General features: G+C 38.5%; 1 protein-coding gene across 1 annotated transcript in view; it reads right to left on the reverse strand.

The window, feature by feature from the left end:
- Positions 1-2,364: 2,364 nt before the first annotated feature.
- Positions 2,365-13,264, reverse strand: part of LOC100409352 (uncharacterized) — a 65,132-nt gene continuing 54,232 nt past the window's right edge. Inside the window, 2 exon segments of the mRNA XM_078359597.1 lie at positions 2,365-4,723; positions 4,755-5,748. Coding sequence (XP_078215723.1) covers positions 4,484-4,723; positions 4,755-5,748 — 1,234 coding nt within the window. The 3' untranslated portion in view covers positions 2,365-4,483.

Here is a 13,264-nt window from a genome sequence, read left to right on the forward strand (position 1 = left end):
GTAGTTTTAGTAGAGACAGGGTTTCACCATGTTGACCAGGATGGTCTTGATTTCCTGACCTTGTGATCTGCCAGCCTCAGCCTCCCAAACTGCTAGGATTACACTTGTCATCCACCGCACTCAGCCCCAAATTTTTATTTGAATTTGTTTCTTGTTAAAGGTTTATGTGTTTTGAGCAAGACTGTGAGAAAAGTAGCTCAGAGCAGTCTGATGAATTTATCAAACCCAGAGGGATGAGTAAGAGACTTCAATCTCAGCCATATCTATGCCTAGGGGCAATTGTTTAAAGACATTTTGTTTCTAACTAGCTGTCTCACCTATTATTTTTGTTCTAGAATATGTAAAACAAAGAAATATATGTAGCCAATTAATACCCAATCAATTTGCCAAGAATTTTAATGTAAAGTCTTGGTAAACAAATTAGAAACTGCCTAATTTGTGTATTATTTCAAAGAAGGGTCTGTAATGGCTACTAATTAGAATATATATTCAGGGTAACTTCAATCTAGTATTTGGTGGCCATCCTCAAAATCTGACCTTAAATAAATTCTTTTCCAATTAGATTCTGACCTTTTTTATTATTTTAGGTTAAGTGGGATCTGACCTAAAGTATACTCCTAGATGAAAATAGTCCACCCATGAGCCTTCTCAGCAGATGAGATTAAATTAAAGATACTCAACTCCTCAAGGCCCAGTGACTATCACTAATGAGGTGGGCAGGTGAGACTGTAAGAACTGATTTTGAGATAAAATAACTTGTTTTTCTGTCAATTCATCATTAATGTCAAAGGCACACTGATGCAAGACCAGAATGGGGACTCCTGTGTTAGATTAACAAAGTCTTCTTGAAGCACTGACTCCTTAATAAAAGTTCTAAAAGGATTATAGAAGTTATATTTTATGGTCAAGAGTAGAATTTTACAGATTGTTCATAACATTTTGAAAATCAAATTTAATCAAGTTCATGCAGTTTTATTAGACATTATGTTTGGCAAATTAAGTCTTCTCTCTCAAAGAATGAAGTTTTTTCTTTTTCTTTTTTAATCCTGCCTCAGGTTTATTTGTACAAATAGCACAGGAGGACCCCAGCCCCATGCAGATGGCAGCCCCAGGGGAGTTACACCAGTCCTTCTGTCCTCACATTAGCAGACAAAGATATCTATTCTGAAGCCTTTGTAGGGGCCTGGGCACCTTTGAGAGCCTGAGCTGGAACTGAAACTGGAGCTGAAGCCTGGGCCTTGGTTTGATCCTTGGCCTTGGCCTTGACCTTGACCTTTGGCCGGCAGCGCCTGAGCCCCTTGGCAATGCGTGCCCGAACACGCTTCCCAAGCTTGGGGTGGGCAATGTAGGCAAGTCGATCGAGCTTGCAGCTGACACCCTTTGGGATCTTGGGCTTAACCTCCTTGGGCTTTACGAGGGCCTTGATGGCCTCGGCACGTGCACTCATGGCCTTGGCATTGTTGGCCTGCATCTTCTTTAGGCCCTTCTTGTTGTGCTTCTTGGCAAAGCGCATGTTCCTCAGGAACTTGGGGTCCACCCCCTTAAGAGACTCGTATCTTTGTGATCGGGGTTTCTTGATACCATTTCTGTGCCATTTTCGGGACTGGTGGTGTGTGGTGTGGTTCTTGGACTTGGCCATGTCTGCACCCAAGCTGCGGTTCCCCAAGAATGAAGTTTTTTTTGATTTTCTTTTTCTTTTCAAATCTTTGTTATCAATTTGGTTAAATAACTTATTTTAAAATGACCTGTGGTATCAAGTGTTTTCAATCTTTGATATTTTACTGAGATTGTCTGTGAAACAAAGTTTCATCAAACTTTCCAAAATCAAATTATAAGTTATGTATTTTTCTGATTAGTTCTTTAAAAAGCTTCCTAAAGTTTAAAAATAACATAATTTTGCTTATTTCTAATGAAAAACTTACACAGAAAACATTGTCGAATATGAAATGGTGTTTGGTTTTCTTTGGGCTGCATTTGTATAAATAAGTGTTCCAAAATTTGGGGGAACTCAAAACTCTTACATGGCTCAGCGAACGTTATCAACAATAATTAAAATTATGTTAAATTTTGTGCGCCACAGAGGTAACAAATTTCCGCGTCTATTGTGTCTTTGACTATGGCTGTCCTAAAACTTTTGGTCATTCACAAACAACTGTTAAATTGTTTTGATCCTCTTTAGAAGGTGGTTTTACAATCAGCTATAAAATTCTAAAGGTGCTCTTGAATGCAAATTTCTGATAACTTCAGAGATTGTGACATCACAGAAAAAAACTCCAGGACTCATGGAGAGCTGAAAAGTTCGTGAATATCAAGCAGAACAAGGATTAACTGCATGCACTGAACTAATAGAAGACTGAAGTAATCTTTTTCTTTCTTTTTTTTTTTTTTTTTTGAGACTGTCTTGCTCTGTCAACAGGCTGGAGTGCAGTGGCATGATGTCAGCTCACTGCAACCTCTGCCTTCCAGGTTCAAGCCATTCTCCTGCCTTGGCCTGCTAAGTACCTGGGACAACAGGTGATTGCCACCATGCCCAGCTAATTTTATGTATTTTTAGTAGAAATAGGGTTTCACCATGTTGGCCAGGATGATCTCAATCTATTGAACTCATGATCCGCCCACCTTAGCCTCCCAAAGTGTAGGGATTACAGGTGTGAGGCACTGCGCCTGGCTATGAATCTGTTTTTTATAAGTAACAGGGCACAATTGGAGAAACTGGTTATTTTACCAGGGGTTTGACTGGCATGGGTTGTTTTTTTTTTTAAAAATCACACTTAATTTATGGAACCACTAATAGCCCCTTGGGAAAACTGAAATCTTGTCTACGCAGTCCCTGTACTCTGACATTTTGTACTTACCCCAGAACTTCTGACCTGTGGTAAGTAAAAATATATCACTTTTAGGCCAGGCGCAGTGGCTCAAGTCTGTAATCCCAGCACTTTGGGAGACCAAGGCGGTGGATCATGAGGTCAAGAGATCGAGATCATCCTGGTCAACAGGGTGAAACCCCGTCTCTATTAAAAATACAAAAAATTACCTGGGCATGGTGGTGCGTGCCTGTAATCCCAGCTACTCAGGAGGCTGAGGCAGGAGAATTGCCTGAACCCAGGTGGCGGAGGTTGCCGTGAGCCGAGATCGCGCCATTGCACTCCAGCCTGGGTAACAAGAGCTAAACTCCGTCTCGGAAAAAAAAAAAAAGTCTTTTTTTTCCTAAGGCAACATTTTGCTCTTGTTTTTTAGGCTGGAGTGCAATGGCACAATCTTGGCTCACTGGAACCTCTGCCTCCTGGATTCAGGCAATTCTCCTGCCTCAGCCTCCTGAGTAGCTGGGATTGCAGGCATGCACCACCATGCCCAGCTGATTTTTTTGTAGAGACAGGGTTTCTCCATGTTAGGCTGCTCTCAAACTCCCAACTTCAGGTAATGACTGCCTCAGTTTCCCAAAGGGTGGGGATTACAGGTGTGAGCCAGTGCTTCTGGCAAGAGATTTTTTTTATTAGGTGGGCATTATTTATGATATTTTCTATAGAAAACTAAAGATATTAAAATGTAAGGTGCATAATGAAAATCTAAGTTGAGTGGCTTTTGGGGTTAAGTTATAATATTGAGTGATGCATGAGGTAGGTGTTCAAACTAATCTTCTGTATTATTAGAAGAAAACATTTTGAATTTTTTTAGAAATTAAATTTGTAGTGTATTTTTGTACTAATTGTACTTTTATATAATAAAATACAGTACATGTTTTAAATTTTAAATTGTGAGGTTAATAGTTTAACTCAACATTTTTAACATGTGAGATACTATAGTACATTCAGTGAAGTGTTATCATACCACAACCTTTAACCTCTCCCACCTTACCAAAGGGTATAGGTAAAAGATGGTAGCAATATGCTATTTAATAACATGATGGATTAACATCTCTAGTGACTTTTTGTGCCAGTGGCTTTCAACTGCAAATAAGTTAAAGAATATTGTTTCTGTAGGTTAAATTTGTATTCTATTTTCAATTATTTAAATGTATTTTAATTTTGACATACTTTAAAAAAATTTATGTGAAGCATGTCACTGGTAATATCATGAATGTTGCATTATATCTGTAGATCATTTTGTGTGATACAAACATTTAATTATTTAAAAAAATTTTTTTAAAGATGGGGTTTCACCATGATGGCCAGGCTGGTCTTTAACTCCTGACCTCAGGTGATACACCCACCTCGGCCTCCCAAAGTGCTAGGATTACAGGTATGAGCCACTGCGCCTGGCAAACATTTAACTATTAATAATGCCAGTCCATGAATGAGTAATATTATTTTATTATGTATTACTTAAGTTCTATCATGACCTTTAGAGTAGAATAGAGAAATTTGAGGTGTTGTCAAAAGCATTGTCACATCTTTCTGTTTTGTAGAGTTTCTGTCCAGTATAAACTATCTCATGTCTTTTAAGAACTGAAGACTAGTTAAAGGCTTTGCCATATTTTTCACACTCAGGATTTCTCTACAGTGTGAGTTTTTTCATGTTTAGTAAGATATGAGTATTGGTTAAAGGCTTTGTCACATTCTTCACATTTGTAGACTTTCTCTCCTATATGAATACTCTTACGTCTAGTAAGGTATGAGGATAGGGTAAAGCTTTTGCCACATTCTTCATATTTGTAGGGTTTCTCTCCAGTATTAATTATTTTATGATTAGTAACATGTGAGGAGTATTTAAAGTCTCTATCCAGTATAAATCATCTTATGTTAACTAAGGGTGGAAAATACATTAAAGGCTTCATCACATTCTTCACATTTGTAGGGTTTTTCTCCAGTACAAATTTTCTTATATATAGTAAGGTGTGAGAACAGGGTAAAGGCTTTGCCACATTCTTCACATTTCTAGGGTTTCTCCCTAGTATGAATTCTCTGATGTGTACTAAGAGTTGAGGACTGGTTAAAGGCTTTGCCACATTCTTTACATTTGTAGGGTTTCTCTCCTGTATGAATTCTCTTATGTCTAGTAAGGTGTGAGGGTACAGTAAAGGCTTTGCCACATTCTTCACATTTGTAGGATTTCTCTCCTGTATGAATTATCTTATGTCTAGTAAGGTGTTCGTGCCGGTTAAACACTTTGCCACATTCTTCACATTTGTAGGGTTTCTCTCCAGTATGAATTCTTTTATGTGTAATAAGGTATGAAGATAGAGTAAAGGCTTTGCCACATTCTTCACATTTGTAGGGTTTCTCTCCAGTATGAATTTTCTTATGATTAGTAAGGTTTAAGGACTGTTTAAAAGCTTTGCCACATTCTTCACATTTGTAAGGTTTCTCTTCAGTATGAATTATCTTATGTTTAGTAAGATATGAGGACCGGTTAAAAGCTTTTTCACATTCTTCACATTTGTAGGGTTTCTCTTCAGTATGAATTTTTTTATGTCTACTAAGAGTTGATGAATGCTTAAAAGCTTTTCCACATTCTTTACATTTGTAAAATTTCTCTGCAGTATGAACTCTCCTGTGTGTATGAAGGGTTGAGACCCGCCAAAAGGCTTTGCCACATTCTTCACATCTGTAGGGTTTCTCTCTTCTATGAATTCTCTTATGTTGAGTAAGGTATGAGGATAGGGTAAAGCCTCTGCCACATTCTTTACATTTGTAGGGTTTCTCTCCAGTATGAAATTTCTTATGATTAGTAAGGTTTGAGGACCGTTTAAAAGCTCTGCCACATTCTTCACATTTGTAGGGTTTGTCTCCAGTATGAATTACCTTATGTCTAAGAGTTGAGGAATCCTTAAAAGCTTTTCCACTTTCTTCACATTGGTAAGGATTTGCTCTTAAATGAATTGGTTTATGTTGACTTAGATGTAAAAGCATACAAAATGATTTACCACATTTTTTACATTTGAAAGGTTTCTTTCCAGTATGTCTTGTCTTATGTCTATTTGAATTTAGCAATTTAAGACAGACTTTCACATATTCATCACATTGAAGTAATTTGCTTCTGTTAGCTGTCAAACACTGGTTTAGTTCATTATAACCTGCTTTGTGCACATTAAACTTCTTCACACTTTTACAGCCTTTTCTTAACTGTAAATCCTTATGTCCACATTTTCCATATTCTCTCAGTACCACTTTTTGAAAAGAATCTTTTATTCCTGGTCTTGGCCAAAGGTCTTGGCCAAAATGAGAACATAGAACAGAAAGAAATATAAATAATAAATTACTCCAGTTACTAGACTCAGATAAATAGACATTATAAATCTAACCTGTAACATCATACACACTACATATGCAAGATAGCGTAGCAAAATACTAACGGCCCTAATTTTTAAGACATATATATGTTACAAAAACATACTAACCAAAATACATCTGAGAATAAATTATAAATGAGTTAAGTGCCCCGTGTCCCACGACGCAAAAAGGAACAAAGAAGAAAAAATAATGTTTGTTACATTTACCCAGCACAGCTCTTTAATTTTCTTTAAGTAAAAAATAAATACAAAATTTCAGACAAGACACATTCTAAGAACATGTTTGAGAGACTTGCAGAATCTCTGACCCAGACAATTGTTCAAAGTATGCCAAGAGAAAGCCATATTATAAAGATTGGGACTGGTAACTTTAATGTTCTAATTTTAATAAAAGACAAAATGTATATAAAATAGGGCAATGTGGTTTCAAGAAAAATATGATTTTCAGAAAAAAATGAAAATTGATGTACATGTTGACTTTAAAAATTGAAAATAAATTGAACAATACTCAATGAGTGAACTGTGAACACAGAGAACCATAAAAAAATCAGAAAACTGGAAATAACAAATATATTTAAAATATTAGAAAAACAGGGTGTGGTGGCTCAAGCCTGTAATCCCAGCACTTTGGGATGCCGAGGCGGGTGGATCATGAGGTCAAGAGATGGAGACCATCCTGGTCAACATGGTAAAACCCCGTCTCTACTAAAAATACAAAACTTAGCTGGGCATGGTGGCGCAGCCTGTAGTCCCAGCTACTCGGGAGGCTGAGGCAGGAGAATTGCCTGAACCCAGGAGGCGGAGGTTGCGGTGAGCCGAGATCGCGCCATTGCACTCCAGCCTGGGTAATAAGAGCGAAACTCCGTCTCAAAAAAAGAAAGAAAAAGAAAAACAGGCCTTGTGTGGTGGCTCACAATTGTAATACCAGCACTTTGGGAGGTCGAGGCGGGCAGATCACGAGGTCAGGGGACAGATCATTCTGGCCAAAATGGTAAAACCCTGTCTCTACTAAAAATACAATAATTAGCCATGTATTGTGGCTGTAATCCCAGCTACTTGGGAGGCTGAGGTAGGAGAGTTGCTTAAACTGGAGAGGCAAAAAGACTGCAGTGAGTCAAGATCATGCCACTGCGCTCCACCCTGGTGTTAGAGCGAGACTTCATCTAAATAAATAAATAAATGAAAAATAAAAACAGAAATTATAGAGGTAAAAATATAAAAAGGAATAACTGAAAAATCTTTTTAAAATGATGCAAAAATGAAGAAGCTCAACAAACAAACTGGGATACAGACAAAAATATTTATATCCAACAGATATGTAAGCACAATTTTAAAAGTCACAGAAAAGAGAATCTCAGGAGCTGCAAGATAAAAGTGATGTGCTGGCTGGGCATGTACCGCATGCATGTAAACCCAGCACAATGGGAGGCCTAGGTGGAAAATCACCTGAGGTCAGTAGTTCAAGGTCAGCCTAACCAAAATGGAGAAGCTCTGTACCTACTAAAAATGCAAACTTAGTTAGATGTGGTGATGTATCCCTGTAATCTTGCAACTCAGGAGGCTGAGGCAGGAAAAAAGCTTGAACCCAAGATGTAGAGGTTGCAGTGAGCCGAAATAGTTCATTGCACTTCAGCCTGGGCAAAAAGAGTAAAACCCTAGCCCTTCCAAAAAATAAAAATAAAAAAATAACTGAAAATCTACAGATACATAGAAAGAAAACAACACACTCATCAGTATGCTCCTGTTCAAAAATTGAAATAATATTTTGAAGATGTTCATAATGCCCAATGTAATGTTTAGATTTAATGCAATGTTTTTTGAAATTTCTCATTCCATATTTGAGGAAATTCAAATAGCAACCTCAAAAGTATATGAAATCTCAAGAGACAATGAAGTACCCAACAGTCTTCAAAAAAAGAAACAATGATAAAGGCATTACAGTTTCTGATTTGAAAACACCTGGCCTGTAATCCCAGCACTTTGGGAGGCTGAGTTGGTGGATCACCTGAGATCGGAAGTTCCAGATGAGCCTGGTGAACATGGTGAAACCCCATCTCTACTAAAAATTCAAAAAAAAAAGTTGGGTGTAGTGGTGGGCACCTGTAATCACAGCTACTCAAGAAGCTTAGGTGCTAAAAACTCTTGAACCTGGGAGGCAGAGATTGCCATAAGCCAGGATCACACCACTGCACTCCAGTTTGGGCAACAGAGCAAGACTCTGTCTTAAAAAATAAATAAATAAACAATTACAAAGCTACAGAATTAAAACAATTTGGGGGCAGTAGACATACAGCTAATTCATAGTTGATTTTGCTCAACACTGTTTTATGTACAGAGCTAAACATTATCATACACAATTATAATATAAACCAAAACAAGAAAACACAATTAACTGGTTTGAGGTGGCATACTCTGAAATATATAACACAAAAATAAAATATTGCAGAACAAAATTAAAGTATGGAATGTAAAACTGACTGGACGGGCACCACCAAGTAAATCAATATATTCATGAAATATTCTTAGAAGCAGAATATAGAGAAATAGTAATACACAGGTAACATGAAGAAAAAAAGACTAAGAACTTCCCAAATTTTGATATAATAAAAAAATTCTAACCAATCATACCTAATTCAAAATTATTTTACTTCAAAAACAAGATAAAAATAAGACCTTCCAAAATAAAAGCTCAGCATATTTATTACAACTAGAACAGTCATAGATTCTCCATATTAAAAAGAGAAATAATAAAATAGTCCACTATGTTGAAAAATAAGTGGTACTAGACAGCATCATAAAACCATATATTTAGCTCTCCATTAAATGTAAATATACAGCCACACATAGAACGTTGTAGTTCATAACGGTGGGTGCACAAAACCTTTAAAGTACAAGGACTAATGACACTATGAAACAACAATGTCAAGTCTGCAAAATAACCAGCTAGCACCCTGAAGACAGGATCAAATTCACACAAACAATATTAACCTGAAATGTAAATGGACTAAATGCCCAGTTAAAAGACACAGAATGGCAAGCTAAATAAAGAGTCAAGACTCATTGCTGTGCTTTATTCAAGAGACCCATCTCACGTGCAAAGACACACATAGGCTCAAACCAAATAGGAGGAAATTTACCAAGCAAATAAAAGCAGAAAAAAAAGCAAGTGTTGTAATCACTGACAAAACAGACTTTAAACCAACAAAGAAAAAAAGAGCTTTATAGGCCAGGTGCAGTGGCTCACGCCTATAATCCCAGCACTTTGGGAGGCCGAGGCGGGTGGATCACTAGGTCAAGAGATCGAGACCATCCTGGTCAACATGGTAAAACGCCGTCTGTACTAAAAATACAAAAATTAGCTGGGCATGGTGGTGCACACCTGTAATCCCAGCTACTTGGGAGGCTGAGGTAGGAGAATTGCTTGAACCCAGGAGGCGGAGGTTGTGGTGAGCCGAGATCCTGCCATTGCACTCCAGCCTGGGTAATAAGAGCGAAACTCTGTCTCAAAAAAAAAAAAAAAAAAAAAAAAGAGCATTATATAATGCTGAAAGAACTAATTCAAGGAGCATCCAAATTACAAAACACATTCTTAGAGACCTACAAAAAGACTTAGACTCCCACACACTAACAGTGAGAGACGTTAACACCTCACTGTCAATAATAGATTATTGAGAAATAAAAGTAACAAGGATATTCAGGACTTCAACTCAGCTCTGGGTCAAGTAGACCTGATAGATATCTGCAGGACTGACTCATCAGCCAAAAACAACACAGTATGTATTCTTCTAAGTGCAACGTGGCACTTACTCTTAAATTGGTTACATAACTGGCAGTAAAACTCTTCTCAGCAAATGCAAAAGAAATGAAGTCCCAACAATCTCTCACAGCACAGTGCAATCAAATTAGAACTCGTGGCTGAGGCTGGGTGTGTGGCTCACGCCTTTAATTCTAGCACTTTGGGAGGCTGAGACAGGTGGATCCTATGGACAGATGATCAAGACCATCCTGGCTAACAAGGTGAAACCAGTGAAAACCCGTTTCTACTAAAAATGCAAAAAATTAGCCAGATGTGGTGGCACATGACTGCAGTCAGCTACTTGGGAGACAGTTCAATTGCCTGAACCCGGGAGGCAGAGGTTGCACTGAGCCATGATCACACCACTGCACTCAGCCTGAATGACAGAGACTCCATCACACACACACATACACACAAAAACTCAAAAAATGGTGCCTCTCACTTGTAGTCTCAGCACTTTGGGAAGCCAAGGGGAGCAGATCATGAGGTCAGGAATTTGAGGACCAGCCCGGCCAACATGATGAAATCCCATCTCTACTAAAAATACATAAATTACCCTGGGCTGGTGGCAGGTGCCTGTAATCCCAGCTATGTGGGAGGCTGAGGCAAAAGAATCATTTGAAACTGGAAGGCAGAGATTGCAATGAGCATAGATCAAGCCACTGCACTCCAGCCTAGGTGAAAGAGCAAAAATTTGTCTCGGAAAACAAACAAACAAACAAAAAACCCCACTCACAACCTAAATGACTTCTAGGTAAATAATAAAGTTAAATCAGAAATCAAGAAAGTCTTTGAAACCAATGAGAATGATAGAAAAGGAGGGACTTCTTAATTCATTCTATGAGGCCATCATCATTCTGATACCAAAACCTAGCAGAGATATTACCAAAAAAAAAAAAAAAAATTAAAGCCAATAGCTCTGATAAACCTAACTTAAGATGGATTATAGACTTAAATATGAAACCCAAAAGTATAAGAACCCTAGAAGAAAATCTAGGCAATATCATTTAAAACACAGGCAAGATCCAAGATTTTATGACGAAAACTTCAAAAGCAATTACAACAAAAGTAAACATTGATAGATGGGGTCTAATTAAACTAAAGAGCTTCTGCACAGTAAAAGAAACTGTCATCAGAGTGAACAAACAACCTACAGGATGAGATAACATTTGTGCAATCTAACCAGCTATCAAAGGTTAATATCCAGAGTTTACAGGAAACTTGAACGCATTTACAAAAATGTAAAGACAATACGACGGTTCCTCAAAGACCTAACACCAGACATACCATTTGATCCAGCAATCTCATTACTAGGTATAAACCCAAAAAATATAAATTATTCCATTATAAAGATACGTGGATGTGTATGTTCACTGCAGCACTATTCACAACAGCAAAGACATAGAATTAATCCAAATGCCCATCAATGATAGACTGGATAAAGAAAATGTGGAACATATCTATGATAAAATACCATGCAGCCATAAAAAAAAATAAAGCTCATGTACTTTGCAGGGACATGGATAAAGCTGGAAATCATTATCCTTAGCAAACTAATGCAGAAACAGAAAACCAAACACCAAATATTCTCACTTATCAGTGGAAGCTGAACAATAAGAACACATGGACATATGAAGGGGAACAACACACACTGGGGCCTGTCGGGAAAGAAGGAGAAAGCATCAGGATAAATTGATAATGCATGCAAGCTTAATACCTAGGTGATGGGTTGATAGGTGCAGTAAACCACCATGGCACACGTTTACCTATAACAAACCTGCATGTCCTGCATGTATACCCCAGAATTTAAAATAAAATAGAATAAAAAATAAACCAATAATTACAATACTGGTAACAGTAACTTCATCTCTTTAAGCAACCATTTTTAAAATGTTAATTAGGCCTGGCGCGGTGGCTCACGCCTATAATCCCAGCACTTTGGGAAGCCGAGGTGGGCGGATCACGAGGTCAAGAGATCAAGACCTCCTGGTCAACATGGTGAAACCCCGTCTCTACTAAAAATACAAAAATTTGCTGGGCATGGTGGCACATGCCTGTAATCCTAGCTACTCAGGAAGCTGAGGCAGGAGAATTGCCTGAACCCAGGAGGCGGAGGTTGCAGTGAGCCGAGATCACGCCATTGTACTCTAGCCTGGGTAACAAGAGCAAAACTCTGTCTCAAAACAAAAAACAAAACATGTTAATGAAACTACTTAATAAAAAAATGTAATCTCAGGACTTTGAGAGGTCAAGGAGGGCTGAACACTTTAACTCAGGAGTTTAAGACCAGACTAGACAACATGGCAAAACCCTGTCTCTACCAAAACAACAACAACAACAAAAACTCGATGGGTGTGATGGCACTTTGTTTTTTTGAGATGCAATCTCATCCTGGTCACTCAGGCTAAAGTGCATTGATATGATCTCAGCTCACTGCAACCTCTGTTTCCTGGGTTCAAGTTATTTTTCTGCCTCATCCTCCCAAGTAGCTGGTAATACAGGTACACGCACTACACCTGGCTAATTTTTGTATTCTTTTTTTTATTTTAATTATTTTTATTTTTTGTTAATCAATGAGAGCTTATAACGTTGCTCAGGTTGGCCTTGAACTCATGGCCTCGCCTCCTCAAGTGCCAGGACAACTGGCCGGAGCCACCTCGGCCCCCAATTTTTGTATTCTTAGTAGAGATGAGGTCTCATCATTTGGCCATCTAGTTTTGAACGTCTGGACCTCAGGGTGATCTGCCCGCCGTAGCCTCCCAAACTGCTGAGGTGACAGGCCTGAGCCACTGTGCCCAGCCCTGGATGACACATATTTGCAACCCAGACACTCAAGAAGCTGAAATGAGATCATGTGAGTTTGGGAGGTTGAGGCTGCAGTGAGCTGTAATCATTCCACTGCAAACCAGCCTGGTTGACACAGTGAGGTCTTTTTTCTTATTTTTAAATGAAGTCTCACCCTGTCACCTAGGCTAGAGTGCAATAGCGCAATCTCAAGTAATGGCAACCTCTGCCTGCTGGGTTCAAGCAACTGTCCTGCCTCAGCCTCTCGAGCAAGTGGAATTACAGAGGTGCATGCCACCATGCCGGCTTATTTTTTGTATCTTTAGTAGAGACAGGGTTTCACCATGTTGGCTAGGCTGCTTTCAAACTCCTGACATCATGATCCACTCACCTCGGCCTCCTAAAGTGCTGGGATTACAGCAAGTGTGAGGTAAAGAAGCCAGGTTCTTTTAATG

The sequence above is a fragment of the Callithrix jacchus genome, chromosome 22, assembly GCF_049354715.1.
Source record: "Callithrix jacchus isolate 240 chromosome 22, calJac240_pri, whole genome shotgun sequence".
NCBI lineage: Eukaryota > Metazoa > Chordata > Mammalia > Primates > Cebidae > Callithrix > Callithrix jacchus.